Source organism: Netta rufina (assembly GCF_964035555.1).
Source record: "Netta rufina genome assembly, chromosome: 15".
Taxonomy (NCBI): domain Eukaryota; kingdom Metazoa; phylum Chordata; class Aves; order Anseriformes; family Anatidae; genus Netta; species Netta rufina.
Genome location: NC_140138.1, coordinates 17,930,405 through 17,947,958, shown reverse-complemented (window position 1 = coordinate 17,947,958; position 17,554 = coordinate 17,930,405). Strand labels below are relative to the sequence as shown.

General features: G+C 50.3%; 1 protein-coding gene across 1 annotated transcript in view; it reads right to left on the bottom strand.

Moving 5' to 3' along the window:
- Window positions 1-13,833: 13,833 nt before the first annotated feature.
- Window positions 13,834-17,554, bottom strand: part of HS3ST4 (heparan sulfate-glucosamine 3-sulfotransferase 4) — a gene marked incomplete at both ends in the record, with an annotated part of 59,374 nt that continues 55,653 nt past the window's right edge. The window contains one exon of the mRNA XM_084296308.1: window positions 13,834-14,470. Coding sequence (XP_084152434.1) covers window positions 13,834-14,470 — 637 coding nt within the window. The remainder of the gene's footprint in view (window positions 14,471-17,554) is intronic.

The following is a 17,554-nucleotide window of genomic DNA, read 5'->3' as shown; positions in this document are numbered from 1 at the left end:
TATCAAAGTTGTAAACAGCAGAATATGCTCAGAGATCAATGAAGCGCAACAAAGACCATATTTAACAGGAGAAATAAAAGTAAGGGCATGCTGGCAAACTCTGACAGTGGAGTGTAATGTTGCATCATCGCGCTGAAGGTTGGAAAGTAATTGAAATCTATGTTATAGCACAATATATCCCTGCACAGATTTGCAGTCATGGAGCACAATTTCAGCTCTAATATTCAAGCAATTCATTTGGTTTAAGCAGACACAGGATCTGAGTTGTTCTTGTTAAGTGTCGGCGTGGAACATCCGTGCAGGTTGCTCGGTGGCAGCAGTGCTGCTGCCCACACGCATCCCGAATTTCCCTTCGGCCTGGCAGCCACCCCAGGGCACAGCGGGTGCCTCTGATCCCACACAGGCAGCTCCCCTGCCCTGGGTGCTGCCCTGCTGCTGCCACAGGAGCTGCTGCCAGAGGAGCCTGCCGTGGCTGTGAAGCAGCAGGTGGATGTGATGCAGGAGCCTGGCTGCCAGCCCCTCTTCCCGGCAACACTGCGCTCTCGTAAGAGGGATTTGTTTGCTCCAGGGGCCGTGGCCCTGCTCCATGGGGACTCCTTCCTTGTCAGCACCCTTCCTGGCCACGCCAGCTGCCTCGGAGCCCCCCGCAGAGATCTCCTCCAGCCAGCCGCACCTCGTTTGTGTTCTGTGGCTTTCCATTGTCATTCTGGATGCAACGCGGCCAGCTGATTTTTCTTCGCCTTAATATATTGCCACTATAATACCAAGTCTAGCAGAACAATGAACTCTAGAGGATGGAGATACCTTCCTCCTGTTTTGCAAACTAAACATAATTTTTATTTGTGCTCAGATTTGTGGCTCCTGCAGGCGGAGCACGTGGGGCAGGAGGAGGGACCCACAGGGCAGGGAGCTGGGGCCGAACCACTGCTGCCGCCTGTCCCCGTGGTCCTCAGCAGCATTGACATTCAGAGGAGGATGCATCCTTTTGTCAAACACTATGGGGGTTTCAGAAGAAACCCTTCAACCCAGATTAATTACTGTTATCTGTACCCGCTGGGGCCCGGTCCACCTGCCTTCCTCTCGTCTGCTGCAGCCAGAACATACCGAAATTCTCATTCCCTTTCTGCTTTTCTTTCTCTCTCTCTCTCTTTCTCTCCCTCTCTCTCTCTCTCTCTCTCTCTTTTTTTTTTTTCCTATTTACTTCTGCTTTAATCTGCATATTATCATCAGTGCAAAGACCTCTGAAATAACATCTGACAAATGATGCCTATTAAAAAAACCTCTGCACTGTCCTCTTTCACCGCCTTCCAATTTGGACTAGCACTATAACTATGCATCAATAGACAAGCAATATTATGTTAAGAACATGATAAAATACCAGCAGCTTCATAATGGCAGCAGCCAAATGGTAATTTCTGCTTCAGAAATTGGTCATTTATTTTGCTGGTCTGTTCTTACGTTCAAATTAGATGAAGTTTAATATACTGTAAAATTGAATGTATTCTATCCTTTTCAACAAATATGACATGTATGAAATGATTTATGGGTCTTACAAACCTTAAAATGTTAAATAATCTCCTTTTTCCTGTGCCTTAAGTCAGTGATGCCAAATACTTTAAGTACAGAGAAGCAAAACTTTATTAGCTCCCATCCTGATCATCACTTTATTTTGCTGCATTTACAGAGGCAGGAACAGTATTTAACATATTAGACTGAGTTTAGAAGCAGCCATATTAATTGGTACATTAATTTTACCCCATTAACTGTAATTGGTAGGAAAGCGATTCTTCCTGGGTGAATGTTGTAATTTTTGTTCTAAATTTTTAATAAAGTCACGATGGCTCTGCAGATGCCTAAGTGAGGCTGCTCCACGGACCCAACCCTTGCGCACTGCCGGCCTCTCCCCGGGAGGCACGGGGCTGCCCCCACGGTGCTGGCATCTCCCCAGGGTGGGAACTTTGTCCTAGTCTGAGCTGAATTTAATCTCTGAGTTGCTTGCAGCACAGACAGGAGTAGGGGCTCCTTAAAAGCATGAAGGAGAAGGGAGACAAACACACCCTGGCTGGCAACACCCTCCACAGGTCCGTCCGGTGTCCCTGGTGCCGTGCGGGAGCCTGCAGCAAGGTCCCTGCAGCACTGCAGGGTCTGAACGAGCCCGGCTCTGACCCCCTTGGCCCACCAGTGAGCTGCTCCCCCAGCAGGTGTGAAACCAGGGTTAACTGTCTGGATGGCTTCTGTAGAAAATTACTGACAATATACAGATCCCACCTTAATTTGAAAATAGGCATTTATACCTGTTAAACTTGGTGTGTTCAAGTGTCTCGTGGTGTCCGAGGCTTGTGGCATTCAGCTTCAGACAAGGCTGGTGACAGCAGCTTCTCCAAAACATGGGGAGGCTGGTTAGATGGAGGCAGCCCTGCCCTGCCGGGTGTCTTAGCTACAGGGCAGGGAGCAATTCACCCTCTGCAGCCTGCAGCACATTAAACCTTCTCCTAAGGTCTGGCCCCAGATCCCAGGGAAGCTGCCGGGGCGGCTGCCCTGGCTGTGCGGGGGGGTGACGGAGGATGTAGGAGCAGCTGAAGGGCAGGACAGGGTGACAAGGGCAGGAGGGTGACATCCTCCTGGCTTACAGGAATTTAGAAGCAACTTGTCTCCTTGCCCTTAGCCCCTTCTTTTTTTCCTGATCAGCAGTTTGTCCCTGAGTGTAAGCCCAGAGCAATACAGGCTCCTGCAGTCCGTTGGAGCTGCAGCCCTGTGCACCAGGATAATAGAGAAGCCTTTTATTCTGTTTATTTGCTCTATATAATTTTTCCTGCTCTTGCTGACCCTTCTGGGAAGCGTTCCACCCTTCAGTCTCTCTGCTGGGTGCCAGAATTGTTCAGCTTAGGCTATATTTGCATTTCATATCCTATTTAAACCAACATCATCAAGGTCAGAGCATACTGTCGAATCGGAATAGGCTAGAAGACAGCAGTACCTCTCCATGGCACTCGCAGGTTTCCAGGAGCAGTACAGAAACACCACTGCCTGGAGAGTGCTGTGCCTTTACCACAGCTGCTGTCTGCAAAGAGTCTGAGCCAAGCACTGCACACACACACACACACACCCCACACCCGTGCCCTGGGGCTAGAGAATGCACAACAGGCTCTTCCTTGCCTTACATCCCCTTGTGCTATGACAAGGCTCACTCCCAGCCAGACCCTTGACAGAGACACTGGCCCAGCCCTGGCAGCTTGCTGTTTGGCTCCTAGGTCCAAGAGCAGAGCCCTTCAGCCAGCCACCTGCTTCCTGGGCAAGGTGTGGGGATTTTAAGGCAGCGACAGGGACAGACTGCCCGGTGCTCTCCTTGGAAAGGCTGGCAGCTCCGGGAGCAGCTGCTCTGCAGGATGCTGGGTGGCCTGGTCGGATGGCTGCTGGGGACAGCAGGCCAGAGGGCACACGGCACGGCCGGGCCTGGTAGCCAGCCGGGCAGGGAGGCTCACCCATGCTGCACCCAACCCGTCCCACACGGCGCCAGTGCTGCCAAGTGGGTGCTGCACATCGCGCCTGGCCCTGGCCACAGGGGGCTGTGCCCACAGAGGGGGCACAGAGCCCACGTTTGACTCCTCTGTTAAAGTGTCAGGGGAAATTGAATGACAGAGGGAATTCCAAAAAATGGAGTAACCCACCTGCCCCCAGAAGGCAGCTGCATTTATGCCCCATCTCAGAGCATTACCTCAATGCAGAGGCGAATGTGCATCTCCATGTGTGCATGTGTGTTTGTACAAGCATGCAGCAGTATGCTGTACAGAGAGCTAAAATATAATGATTTTTGCATCCATGCACAAACAGACTGCTTTTCCTTTCATTAAGGAACATTTCAGATGGAAAAGTAGCTGGATTTCTCATGTGAAAAAACAATTCTGCTGAAGACTGAGAGCTGTTTAGAATAAACGCCAGACACTGTGTGATGGAGACATTGCATGGAGACTTAATGCTGGTCACATCTCTCTTCTCTGCCAGTAAGTCAAGGATGTGTCTTTGCTATTGTATTTGGTGACTCATCTTTCAAATAATCATCTCTAGGAGAATTTTGTGCCAAGATGAAAAAATGCCAGGATCCCAGCAGCATGTGTGTGTGTGTGTGCGCGTTTTCCTCTGAGCACACCCTAGGAGGGAGCTATGGGGCAGCTCTGCTCTTTCTTCCCCACTGCAGGCAAGGTGGAGGGGGCATTGTCCAGTTGCTGGGCAGCCCCTGGTTTGGGCCCAAGGATGGGGAGCAAACAAACACAAATTCTGGCAGAATGCATTGCTGCTTCTCAGCGGTCCCACTTACCAAGGTTTGAATCAAAAAGGGGGTCAGGCAGCCCAGGGCACCTGCAGAGCCCATGGGCATGGGGCAGCTGGTGACACACCTGCCATGTGTGTGCATGCCCACCTGCCTCAGGGCTGGAGCTGTGACTGCAGCGAGCATCCAGCAGCACCTGGAGGCTTCCCTCAGCTGAGGAGCAAAATATGCAGATTAGCTGAGTAAGTGAAGTGCAGTATGCTAATTAATTCAACAGACTCACTGTTCCATAACATCAAACCTACACAAGGAGGATGTGCTTGAATTAGCTTCCCCTGGAAAACATTTGCTTGCTGCTTAACAAAAAGTTACACAAACTTATTAAACACTTAACAAGAATGTGAATATGAAAGAAACTGTAGGTGCTGTGTGGGCTAAATCCAAGCAGCTGTCCCCAGAGGCAGAGCAGGATTCCTCAGTGGTACCGCAAAGGCTTCAGCAGCAGAGATGTGCCTGTGATCCTGAGATGTGCCAATAGCGTTTTGTTTGTGACCTGGAAGAAACCCGTAGTGTAAATGGCCAGGAAAACAGAAGCCGGGCACCACGGGCTGCGAGCACCACCTCTGTCCTCTCCCTGTCTCACCGGAGTGGTAGCTGCATGCAAAGGTCACAGGGGTGCCAGACACGTCCTTCTCCAGGAAGCTTTAGAAGCTAGTGCACAACCTGCTTCTCCTAAAGTACACGTGTGAAGTGCACTCACATCTAAAATGAAAATCAGCCCCGAATCACACCTGCTTGGGCTGCTCTGTGATTTATCAGAGATAAAGCAGACCTTAATGTGAGATGAGATAAGGGTGTGTATCCATGGTGGCAGTGCACTCAAACACAGCTGTGTGTGAGCACCACCCTGGGGCACTGCTTCTCTCCACGGCCTTCCAGCCATGCAGCCTCTTCCTCCTGCTCCATCTCTGCTGGGCTACCAGCTGACACTTCCATTGCACACGGGTCTGTCTGGACCCAGACTGTTCAATGCTTGCCCAGAGAATCCAAAGAGAACTGCAGATATCACCTGAGAGCACTACCAAAATGACTGATGGGGCTTTCCAGAGCACAAAACAGTAAAGCCCCGCAGCAGGAGCATTTGCTATCACCTGGGTACAGCCGAGAAGAGTGGATGGAAGAGACAGCTTCAAAAACAGGAAGAAAAAAGCTCTAGCAGAAAGGATTTGACAGCTGCAATCAGACCGGGAACTTAAGGAGCTGAGGAAAGAAAGATGCAGTTGGGCAGAGGAGGAAGGGGAGAAAGCAGTGCACCACTTCCAAAGGCATCCTCTGCACAAGCACATAAATCTATATCTCCAGAAGACCCGTGCTCCAACAGCGACCACTGGAGCACCATGAGCATGGAGTCGTGAGTCCATTATTTGGTATGACTCTTGGTATTTCTCAGAGGGACCAGCATCAAAGGAATTGTCACGTGAACCTGGTAAGGCCAGGCTGGATGGGGCTTTGAGCAAGCTGGTCCAGTGGACAGTGACCCCCTCGTAGCAGGGGGGTGAAATTAGATGATCTTTAAAGTTCCTTCCAACCCAAACTATTCTATGGTTCTATGATTCTGTGATTCTATGATTCTGTAATTCTGCGATCGTATGAATGGAAAGATTCCCTGAAAAAAATGAATGTCTCAGAGGACTTGCTCTTAGCTGCTTATTCTGCTCAGACAAAATCTTTCAAGAGGGGAGCATGGTCACCCTCAGTGACCTGCATATTCCTTGCTCCTTTCATTAGCTGCAACTTATTCTGAGGATAGATTTCTGAAATAAAAGTGAAATTCACCCATTAGCTTTTCCTCATTAAACCAGAGTCAAGCCCCTGCTGCCTGGACCGTGCAAGGTCCTGGAAGTGCCACGAGGCCGGGGGCTGAGCACAGTCCTCAGGGAGGGCCTGGCCCGGCTGGGGATGGTGTTGGACACGGGCAGGGACGGTCACAGCCAGCACTGTCCCCCACTGGGACCAGGCCGGCAGCTTCCACGGGCAGCGGGGCCGCAGAGCTGAGCTGAAGCCCTCGCGGGGCCATCAGAACCACCCTGGAGGTGCAGCCCCGCACGTGTACGGCTTTGCAGCGCCTTGTATCCTCTGGGAAATGACTCCTGCTGCCCCTGCTGTGCATGGCTTTGCCTCTGCCAGTGCCGGGAGGCAGGCCTGACTGCTCTGTGCTACCTGCTGCTGGGGCGCCCAGCCAGAGCCCCTGCGTGCTCGCTGCGTGGCTGGCCCCACGAGCCCTGCAGACGGGCTTTGAAGGATGCTTACCTTATTAATGGGGTATATTTATAACTGTTTATCTCTGTCCGTTGGGTGGAAAATTGCCAGATGTGTTGCTTGCCTTCATTACACAGACATCTCTCTTGTTGTCTGGATCAGTGCTTTTGAGCAGTGTGTTACCACAGAAAAGCGCATTTCTTCTGTACGACGTTGATATTTGTAGGATCTGCCTTACAGCAGTATGGAAAGCAACACCCATGGAGACAAGTCCCCATAAAGTACAAATCTCTGTCCCCTGCTACTCTGGATATTAATCTGGTGGGAGGAAAAGTGAGTAGCAGAGCTGAGAGCTTCCCAATTGGGGGTGCAGCAGGGTTGTTGTCATGGTCTGTAGCCCTGCCAGCCTCGTGCAGGGCCCCAGGGGGCTGGAATCAAGGAGCCCCCAGGACCCAGGATGCACTGACCCGAGGGAGCGTCTGCGGCTGCCTCGGCCCAGGGCCCAGGAGCACTCCAACACCACCTTGGGGCCTCACACACAGCTTGTAACGCCTGTTGTGGCTTAGTGTTATAGGATTCATTATGCTCTGGGACAGCTGTAAATCTGAAATGGATGTAACTGCATATAGCAGCAATATGACAGCTCCTGTAATTGTTTCCTGGAAGCTAATACCATATCCCTGCTTTGGAAGTGTCAGGAAAACCCACTGTCAGGAAAACCCTCCATCAGAAAAACCCACCATGCTGGCAGAGCACGGCTCACTGGCTGGCCTCAGGATTGGGTTGGGACCTCCAGGCTGACTGCAATGTCCTGGGAAGCACAGAAACCCCACATGCAGAAGAGGCTCGAGAGTCCTGCAGACGTCCCTTCTCATGCAGAACCAAGGAGAATGGCAAAGAATGGATTTAATAGAAAAAAAAAAAAAAAAAAAAAACACGTCTCTAAGTAAAATGTTTTTCCTTGTTTCCCATGAAGCAGTGAAATTTCTTTATGGACAAATAGTCAGAGTGGAGTCCATTACACTCCATGCTTTTTGCCTTGAAACATAAATAGCTGCATATCATATAAGTGTTTGTTATGAGGAAATGTGTATTCTAGTATGCTAGAAAAAGTTGGACATTAAACCATTATCTCATGCAGAAAGCTATTGCTAAAGGGAGAGGATTACTTACTATATTAATTCTGTCCTTCACACTCCCATACATCTCTCTGCACATAATGACTTCAGTCACAAAGCGTTGTGTTGCAGGATCTGTGTTCTCTTCAGCTCCTGGTCCTTGGGAGTGGTGCGTGGCACCCCCTCCAGCCCTGCTGCCGGGCCCAGCCCAGGGGCAGTGGTTGTCGGGGGGTTCTTCGTGAAAAGGCTGCCTGTTCCCTCAGAGGGCGTAACTGCATCCTTGCTTGCAACTGCTGCTCTTTGAATTCAGTTTGCTTGGTGGCCAAACGTTCACACCAAAGGTTTGCTGGTGCCAGAAGCCCATCTGCAAAGTCTTCGTCTCTGATGAAAACCTTGTCCCAGGGTGAGCCTGCAGTCACATTTGCATTTTGCTATAGCTGTGCTGTGCTACAATGGCCCAGTATCTTTCTCCTCCACCATCCTAGTGCATCACCAGGTTATAGCAGAAATTTCTGTTAATTTGTATGTAAACCTTTATACGGAAAAGCCTTCTGATCTGGCAGTCTCTAGCTCTGTACAAGGTGCCTATGGGAATGCCTGTGGGAAATGCTCGTATCTATTTGGCTAGTAGACCTTGTGTTGCAACTAACACTACACAAATATTCCTGTTAGTGTTTTAAAGCAACAGTGAAGTGATTCTCAGGTTACCTGAAGTTGGAAGAGCTTCTTAAAAGGCAGCAAGAATTTTCTAATCAGATTTTTTTTTTTTTTTTTCAGTGAGTATCTCATAGGGGGATAGTAGTTTCGGAGGTCAGCAAAAAGGGGAAAAAAAAGCAAGCAGAAAGCACTGTGAAAGCTGTGGAAGTGCGAACATCAGTTTACTTCAATGTGTCTGCCTGGAAGAAGCAGGGAGTGAACCCAGTTGGCACAGGGTGCCGGGATGCCTTCATGCCAGACCTGCTGTGCTGCACAGGTGCGGAGGTTACAGGCACCTGGCAGCCATGCCAAGCAGGCAGCGGCACAGGGCAGGGGGCTGGAAAAAGCAGTTTATTCATGCCAGCAAAGTTATAACAGGTCATTTCTGGCTTGCAACCTGGCTATCAAAATAACCCTTGCATTGCTCTCTTCCCAGGCTCGGTTATTAGAGAAAAGCTCTGTTCCAGTATGTGAGAGCTAAAGGGTGGAGTGCTTGCCTGATGCTCTGATTTTGTCTGGTTGCTGATGTAAGTGCAGAAACCTCAGTGCTACACACAGGATAGAGTAAAGCAGTAAGCAACAGGGTCTTATATCATCATCTTGTATGTTATCCTTATTCAAAGGGCTCTGTTTGAAACCTGGCACCGACATATACAGAACATGTTGCATCTTTGCTGGTACCTCTTCAATCTGGTTTGCAAGACATCCTGGAGGATGTGACCTTGGAAGGCAGGCAGAATATCGAACCTGCATAATAAGAGCATCTCTGCATCAGTGGCAGCCTGTTGGGTACAGGGCAGTTAATAAATAATGAGGATGTCAAAGATAACAGCAGGAAAGTGGGATCAGGTAGCAGCTTTGCAGCCAGCTTTCTGACAGCCTCCTGGCAACGTCCAATTAAGAGGCACGCCTGCACTCAGCCCAGTGCAGAGCCCGTCCGGTGCAGGCTTTGGGGCGCGGGGATGCCGGCACGCAGCGCACCCTGCAGCAGGCTGTTTTGCAGCACGTGCCCAAGGAAGGTGGCAGGGAGCGTCCAAACACTTTGCAGAGCTATGTAGGTCTCCCACGAGCCTCTCCCTCAGGGAAGTGAAGGTCTGGGCTCACCTTCTCGGGGCTTGTGGAGAGGAGCAGCAGGTGGCTCCTGGGCCCGTGCCGAGGCGTGGAGCCGCCTGCTCGGGATTGCCGCCCGTGGGCAAGCAGGTGTTTGTTTCGAGGGGTGGGTTTTATGGACCCACAATTCAGATATTAGGAATCTGGCTACACTTCAGGTGTAATTGATCTACTGATGGCTTTTTAGACATCTGGTAAGATGGGACTGGCTTCCAAACATCAAAATCTGCACCAAAATGATCTTGATTTGAATAATAAGTATTCCATCGTTGTTTGGTAAATATACCCAGTGTTAATGGTGCTTAATGGTGCCTGTAATTGGTGTCTAAAGTTATTTAAAAGTAAATTTACTAGAAAATAATTAGCAATTTTATAGTTCACTACTTCCTAATTTTGTTGATAAAAGTTTTTCAGTGGTTTTATCAGATGACACAATAAGACCATGCTGTCAAATAGCTTTTTGCAAGCTAACAGGAAATTGTGCACACAAAATAAGATAAAAAAAATTTTCCCCCTAATTTATTTGCCTGGCAGCCAGCCCTCTCTCTGCCTTTATTATAAACTGATTTATCCTTAAGCAGTGGCGAGCAGAACTTCACAGGCACTGCTGGGGCATCTGTTCCTTGTGACCTTGGCAATGAACCCTGAGCTGCGAGGCCAGCGAGTAGGGCTGCCCTCCCCTTACCCCTCACAGGACACGTCCTGCTGTCCCCAGCTGAGGCTGCGCACTTTGGGGCCATCTCCCCTCCCAGGTGTCTCCTGCGGCAGTGAGAGCAGTGGCTGGCACCGTGCCTGGCCTGACCCTAACGCCCCATGGTGCCTTTCCCATGGCCTGTTTGGCATCGGGGATCCACATCCCCAGGGGTGGGGTCATGGCTGGCATCCCCCTGGGCTCTGCCACCCACGCTGGGCTTGTGCTGCTGCGGGGCCAAGGAGGGACGGAGCAGAGAAATGCAGCTGCTACAACGTTTTATTGTTTAGAGTTGTGGGTTCAAGTGTGAGGTTCAAGATGTTCATATTGTTCAGGTACAGAATGACACAGACAGACAGAGACGTATTTGGGACGAGATGACAGCACAGCAGTGGGGTTTCAGAAAAGACTAACTCTCCATTTTCAGTCTCTGAACCATAAAGTACCAGCTTTTCCAGAACAATGAATCACCCAGTCTGTGTATAAAATTAAATATAATTTATGCTTTGCTAATTGAAATCAAATACAAAATTCAATTTCCTGTGTATTATAATGCTGACATTTGAATAGTTGAAAAAAAAAAAAAAAAAAAGGAAGTATTATTAACCCGACTCTCTCTTTTGGCAGGCCACTCTCTGGCCAGATAGAAAATAATTCCTCTGTCAAAGTGCTGCATTAGCAATGCAGACACAGCCCCTCACGTGGCAGACAAGGGCCACAGGTGGGGTTATGTCTCAGAAAACAGAACAAAACCCCACACCCCAGGGAGCCCTCCCTGCGCCACTTGTAATCCCAGCTGCTCACATGCAGGGAGTGGGGCTGCTCCTGGCTGTTTAGCATCTCTGCTCAAGATTGAGATTGCAGCGATATAAAAAATAAACCTCTGCATATATGGCAAAAAGAATGAGGATCCAGAACAGGGGCAGGAACGTGTGGTGGGGCATGTTCATTGCAACACCACCTGCTCCCTGCCCCACTCCCCTTGGTGAGCCCTCGCTGTGTCAGGGAAAGGGCACAGAGCTCAGCTGTGCCCTGTGCTGGGGCTTCTCGCAGCTCTGGAAAACTCACCAAGTGATGGGGGTGATTGTCCTTCATCCGAGTGCAAAATGGAAGCTCCTCGCAGGCCCAGCCACAAGCCAGATGAATTCCCTAACTGGGTGCTTCATTGGGTCATAATTCTCAGGCAAACACACATTTTCAGATCTCCTTTCCCTCCAGCAACAGGCATGATGAGAGGTGTGATGGCAGCTCGGTGGCAATTGGGCCAGAAGCCTGTTCCTGAAAGAAGCCAGTCTGAGCTGCCCCAGGGCCACGGCACAATGCCAAGGGCCGGGGTGTGCAGGAAACCTGGTGGGTTGGGTTCAGTGTTCCCAGGGGCTCGCACAAACTCAAAAAGACCTCACTCAGAGACCTTGCTCCAGATGAAGCTGCAGATGGGGCTGAGAGAGTCCAAGCTTTGGCCACGGGGCAGATGCGCGGTGCTGTGCCATTAGCCACTAGCAGCCACGGTTACGAACAGCCACCAACCCGTACAGCCGATGCAGTGAGCGGGACCACGGTGCGCAGCAGCCTCCAGCAGCAGCGAGGACCGCCAGCCCAGCTGGATGCTGGGCCACGAGAGCTGCTGAAAGACTCCACTCACGCCATCAGCCTGCACCCGCCCTGGCTTCAAGGTTGCAGCGCAGCAGGAAGAGGGGAAATTTCTGGCTGCTGGGCCTCAAAATAAAGCCCTAGTCCTCCAGCTGAATTCACCGGTCAGCTTGCAGCAAATCGTGTTACAGCAGCTTTCACTTAGGAGATGACATGGCATCTTAATACATGTGAAATACCGTAAAGTTATTCCTATTATATACTTCCAATTTTCATGTAACAATCTGGGGATTTGAGGATCTGTAAAAAAAAAAAGTTATGTCAGGAACTGTTTTTAAATCTAATTGGGGTGATAGGAACTGATATCAATTTAGCAGGGAGTTTTGTGATGCCCCTCCAGAACAGGCCATGGTGTAAATTTTCAAAACGAATTCAACTCTTTCTTCACTCAGTCCAAGGCACCAGCACCACTTTATAGTGCAATGAACCACGTGACAGAACGTGAAACCCAAAGCAGGTTCAGCTCATTACCTAATGTAACAATAATTTCATTTGGTTGGTTGGATCAATAGGGTTTTCTCCCCACCTTTACCAAAATTGAGTCTTGGTCCTCCTAAAGCAACCTCATACTGCATCTCTGCTGCTTCCGAACAGCCAGGGACCTGGCATCTGTGAGGCAGTGGGAGATGCACAACAGCCACGCTTGTCCTAAGGCCACTTGTAAAAAGAGAGTAGCTAGCAATATTTGAGTGGCCTTAGTAATCACCCATACAAAGGGAACACTTCCACAATGGTAGCTCTGCAGTTTTTTTGTTCCCTCTCTGTTTTTTTTTTTCTCTCAATAATGGACACGGAAAACAGTGGCTGCTTCGAAGTGCTGTTGTCTTGCTCTCCACTGTTCCCAGCATGCAGCTTGCATCACATTGCTGGAGGATTCACTTGTGATACGGGTTTATTTTATAGTTGCTACCAGGACTTGCAAATTTGGTTGAGCATATGACTTGGTCATTTCCATTAGAAAACACACATATGTTGTTCAGAGCAGTGATCACCCTGGGAATTAATTGCTTTTTTGTAACAGATTCTGAAGTAGAGATGAAGGCTGCTTCAGGATTATGCAAACCCCATTGTCAGCAGCAAGCAGCAGGGATCTGATGTGCAAGGTGCAAAAGTACCGCAGTCCCTGGGCCCCGATGGCCAGACCTGTGCTGTGATGACAAAGCCGTCCCCAGCACCTGTGCCCTGCAGTGACAGCCTGGGATCCCACTGGGAGCACCAAACCACTGGCCGGGACACCACACAGCGCCCACAGCCTAGCCAGCAGGTGCTCTGTGAATGACCTCAGGATGTGGTTTGGCAGAGAAGAACAGGGGCAGGGAGAAGGCCCCGATTCTGATCTTACTGAGCATCCCCATAAATCAGAACAAGTCTCTTCTGCCAGTGGAGTTACAGCCATCAGTGAGAGGAGAATCGGGCCCAGGATTTTGTGGCACTTGGTAAATACTAGTTTTAGTGCAACAAGTAATTGGAACATCTGGTGCAAATGAAGTTTCCGTACATAGTTCCTTTGCAGCATAACTGGCTTTATTCCTTCCCCACACAAATACCAGTGTGCATGTGAATGCACATCCTGAATTTACCAGATCTCATGCTGCTGCTTGACCAAAACCTTAAGCCAGGGCAGGAGAAATTGAATCTATTGGTTTGTCTTGTTGCTGCTGGATTTTATGTACCACCTTCATGCTCAGCAAGTGGCAGCGGGACGTGCTGGTCCCGCCTGCCTGGCCACAAGGAACACGCCAGCAGCAGAACGTGGACATGAAGCATCCCATCACCTCAAGGAGCTTTGCTCTCTCCACCTTCTCCTCCTCCCACCCACTCCCTGATCCCCCAGGAGGGGAGAGCCCAGGCCTAAATGCAACCTGGAGGTGATGTGTCACTGACGTTTCAGACCTGGAAATGCTGTTCACCTCTGGCTGCAACCTTAACCACGCAAAACTCTTGCGCTTATGAGACTGAGCCTTTAGCCCTGGGTGAGTTTTGGGTCTCTAATGATGATTCACATCTCAAAACAGAAGAGCTTTTCTCCTGATTTCTTGGTTCTACTTATCACTTTCTTCCTGCTCCCACTTGAAATCTTGGCCTGTCATTTGGTAAAACATGACATTGAATGGTTTGTAAAACTTCCGCAGTCTGTGGATGACGTCAGGGTCTATTTTGGGGTGAGTTCGACCCTTGGACTTGCCCAAGCACCGGGGAGCACTACTGTCCTCTGGCTTCTTTAGACAGGGGAACCCCTTGGTTTTATTAAAATAAAAGTGTTTCTCTGTCACAATCCTCTTGAGGCCTAAAAAATCCTGGACCTTGGCCATCTCCCCAGCTGGGTCAGTGATGAGCCTCTCGCCACTGACAAAGAGGATCTGGGACAGAGGGAAATATTGGAGCCAGTTCTCCAGGTGCAGTGCATAGATGCCAATGCGGATGGCACTCCAGGAGGCATCGATCAGCCCCAGGGTCCGGTTCTTGAAGGCCAGCACCTCAAAGGTGGGGATCTCTGGCTTCTTGGAGAGCGTCTGCGTGTAGTCCGAGATGGCGCGGGTGACCGGGTTCCTCACCACCACAATCAGCTTCGTGTCCTTGGCCATGGAGTGAATGCGCCGAGGTGCCTCGTTGGTCACGAAATAGCTGGGGGTCTTCTCCATGGTGATCTGCCCATCCAGGGTCTTGGGCATCACGTTCCTGCACAGAAGCACAGGGAGGAGCGGTTAAGCAGCGGCCAGGCATGGGCAGACACCTGGGGTCCCCTCCTGCCCTGTGCAGGTATGGGCAGGACATTCAGGAGGAGGGACACTGCAGGCCCCAGGGACCAAAGCACTTGTGGTTTTGTTTCTCCTCAGCCCCCAGACACAGTGGGCACCTGAAGTGTTAAATTAGCCTTGGTAACACATTATACAGTCAATTCGCCATAGGCAAATGTAGACAAAAGTTAATTGACAATAAACCTGTACAATACCTGTCTGTTCAGCAAGCCATCTGCTTCCATTTGCTCAATTAAGTCTATTCACTTCAGAGCCTTGTACCGGAGTGGTGCAGTTAGGATTACACAAGACCTTTTTGTTATGATGACATGCTTTTAAATGTCTCAGCTAATAAAACTTAATACAGAGTAAGATCCCCTGCTTCTAGTACAATAATTAAATTTATTTACTATCTTGTGTGTGAGAAAGAATGACTTTTCTTTTATCTCTAATTCACATGCTCTGTCAATAATTAATTGCTGCTGGGTTTTGAGCTTCCTGTGCAAGCACTTTTATTAGCCAAAAGGAATTTGCCTACTGGATAAATTAGCATGTAGCAAGACTTTCCTGGATAGCATATTACCATATTGTAAAATGAAAATCCAGCGAGATAGCATTTATATCTAAGAAAATGAAGAGGTAAATGCTTGTCCCAACTGCCCCCAGTTGAAGATTATCATAGCAAGCCGGAAGGTATTAAGAGATGTCCCCTGCAAGTGCACTATAGCCTCTTTTGAGCCTCACGAGCTGCCGGGTGCCAAGGTAGCTGGTGGCAGAGCGGCAGTGAGGGCGGCCCACGGGGCGTGCTGCAGCAGTGAGCAGCGGGGGCTCCCGGCGGCCGAGCCCCATCCCACAGGGCAGCCTGGCACAGCACCCCGCAGATCGTGGCACAGCACCCTCTGCACCGAGCGCATGGGGCTTGGGTACAGCACCAGGTGATGGGGCAGCAGCCACAGCACCCGCACCTACACCCATGTCTGGGAGCGCTTGCTGTGCTGTGTGAGCATTTGATACTGCAGTGTGTGTGTTTAAAGGCTTTACAGGCACAGTATTGACTGCTTTCTAAGTGCGTTCTAACAATATTTTTATCTAAATCTTTTCAAATACTTGTGCATATGCACACCCACATGAAGTATAGTTTGTTTAACCTTTTGTTTGCTAATTTGTCCTACGTGCCCACTGCCTTGTGGGGCTGCTGGGCCGGAGACGCAGCAGGATGGGGGGATTCAGCCTGCTCCTGCCCTGGGCTGCGCAACCCTGCAGCGCCTGTGGCATTCAGCAGGGTCTGTGGCAATGGAATGGAGGGAGGTGCTCCGGGCCTTGAAGGATTTTCCCTTCGCATTCTCACTATTTTTAGTTCAAACATATGCTGAGGAAACAAAGTGAATGGCTGGAAATGGTTCTGTGAGAGCAACTTGGGCACCAGCGACCGCAGCAATGCTGACGTCAAACAGCAGAGCACTCGGAAGCAGTCATTTCATGGAATAACACAGCTGAAGACTGTAAGCAGAAGTGTCTGTCAGACGAGGCCCAGCTAAATTTGCCTGTCACTGTGCCTTGTATTTGTGACTGCTAAATGCTACTGGTCGCTTCAAACCTCTCCATTATTTGTGTATTTACAGCTGGTGTAATCCATCCAACTGGGCTTGTTGTGTGAGGTGCTGCAGGAGGCAGTGGGAGTCTCCTGACAGGACAGGAGGAGGTTCTGGGGCTGCCAGCAGCTCGTCCCTTCTGCCGCGGTGCCCGGCACGGAGCTGCCTGTGTCTGCAGCCCTGACTGCTGCCAGCCTGCCCAGAGGGGTTCTGTGCTTCGCCCCTGCCTTGCCTGAGAAGCAGCGGTTTGCTAGAAGTAGGGATTAGTCAAGAACAATGCATCTTGAGGTATTTTTCCTTTAAGAAAAGCCTGAACAGATCGAGAGGGAAGCAAGTGGTAGGGGACTGTAGATGCTGCAGAATCACAGAGGGGCTTTCCTGTGGAGGATCCAGCACCTAAGCAGCCCTGTAGGAAGGGAGCGTCTTTTACAGCTGTGCACATCACACCAAGGCCCACGGCATGGGCAGGGGCTGACTGCTGCACAAGCAGGGGGCCCACCTGCAGAGCTGAAGCCATGGGCAGCACCGTTCTGTGCGGCCGCTCTCACTGGGCCTGGCTGCAGAGGCAGTGATCCTCCTCCTGCGAGGATGAAGGCTGTGCTCATGGGGCACCCAAGCTCAGCAGTGGCACTGCACACGCCCGCAGAGCTTGAGCCCAAGCCTGAGCCAGCAGCTGACACGGCAAGCTGGGCCATCCTAAAATCTGCTCAGAGAACAGCACTGAAGAGCACGCCAGCAAGCACCTATGAGCAATGGCTCCATTTCCCTATTACCAGAGTCACCCTGCAGGTCAGGACTTCTCCCCAAAGGCATTCAGCTGCAGGGACCTCGTTGCTTTCCGTCATTACCGCCCTCCGCAGCACTGCTCCGCTGCCAGCGAGCGATGCTGGTGAGGCACCAGCTGATGCAGCACGGCGAGCGGCGGTGGCCAGTGCTCCTGCCCATGTCTGACCCAGCCTCGCTCTTACGGGGGTGGCTGAGGAGCTGCTCTGTGCTCTTTAATCTGAGGGTGCTGCTGGAGGCCCCATGGTGCCCAGGAATGCAGGCTGCTTCTGTCTAACGGGGGGAGTTGGGCGAGCAGTGCTGAGCTAACACAGAGCTGCTCGATGCCTGTTGTGCACAGATCCTGCAGCAAGGTTGTTCACCTTGATGTCTGAAGTGCCTGCACTTTACTATGGCCTCATGTCAAGTTTTGCATCAGTCCTGATCCTCAGACAAGAAGAAATGCTCACGCAGGTGTGAAACTGTCAGTTGCACGTATAATACCATAGATATTCTATTTTTATCCTTCTGTGTAGTTTTCTTGGGTTGTAAGATAAGGCAAATATTTGCTTTGGCTACTTAAATATTTCTTATCTATTGCTGAAAATTGAAGCACTTGTAATTCAGTAATTGAACTGATGAAGGCAACAGGAAGTTCTGGACACCACCAC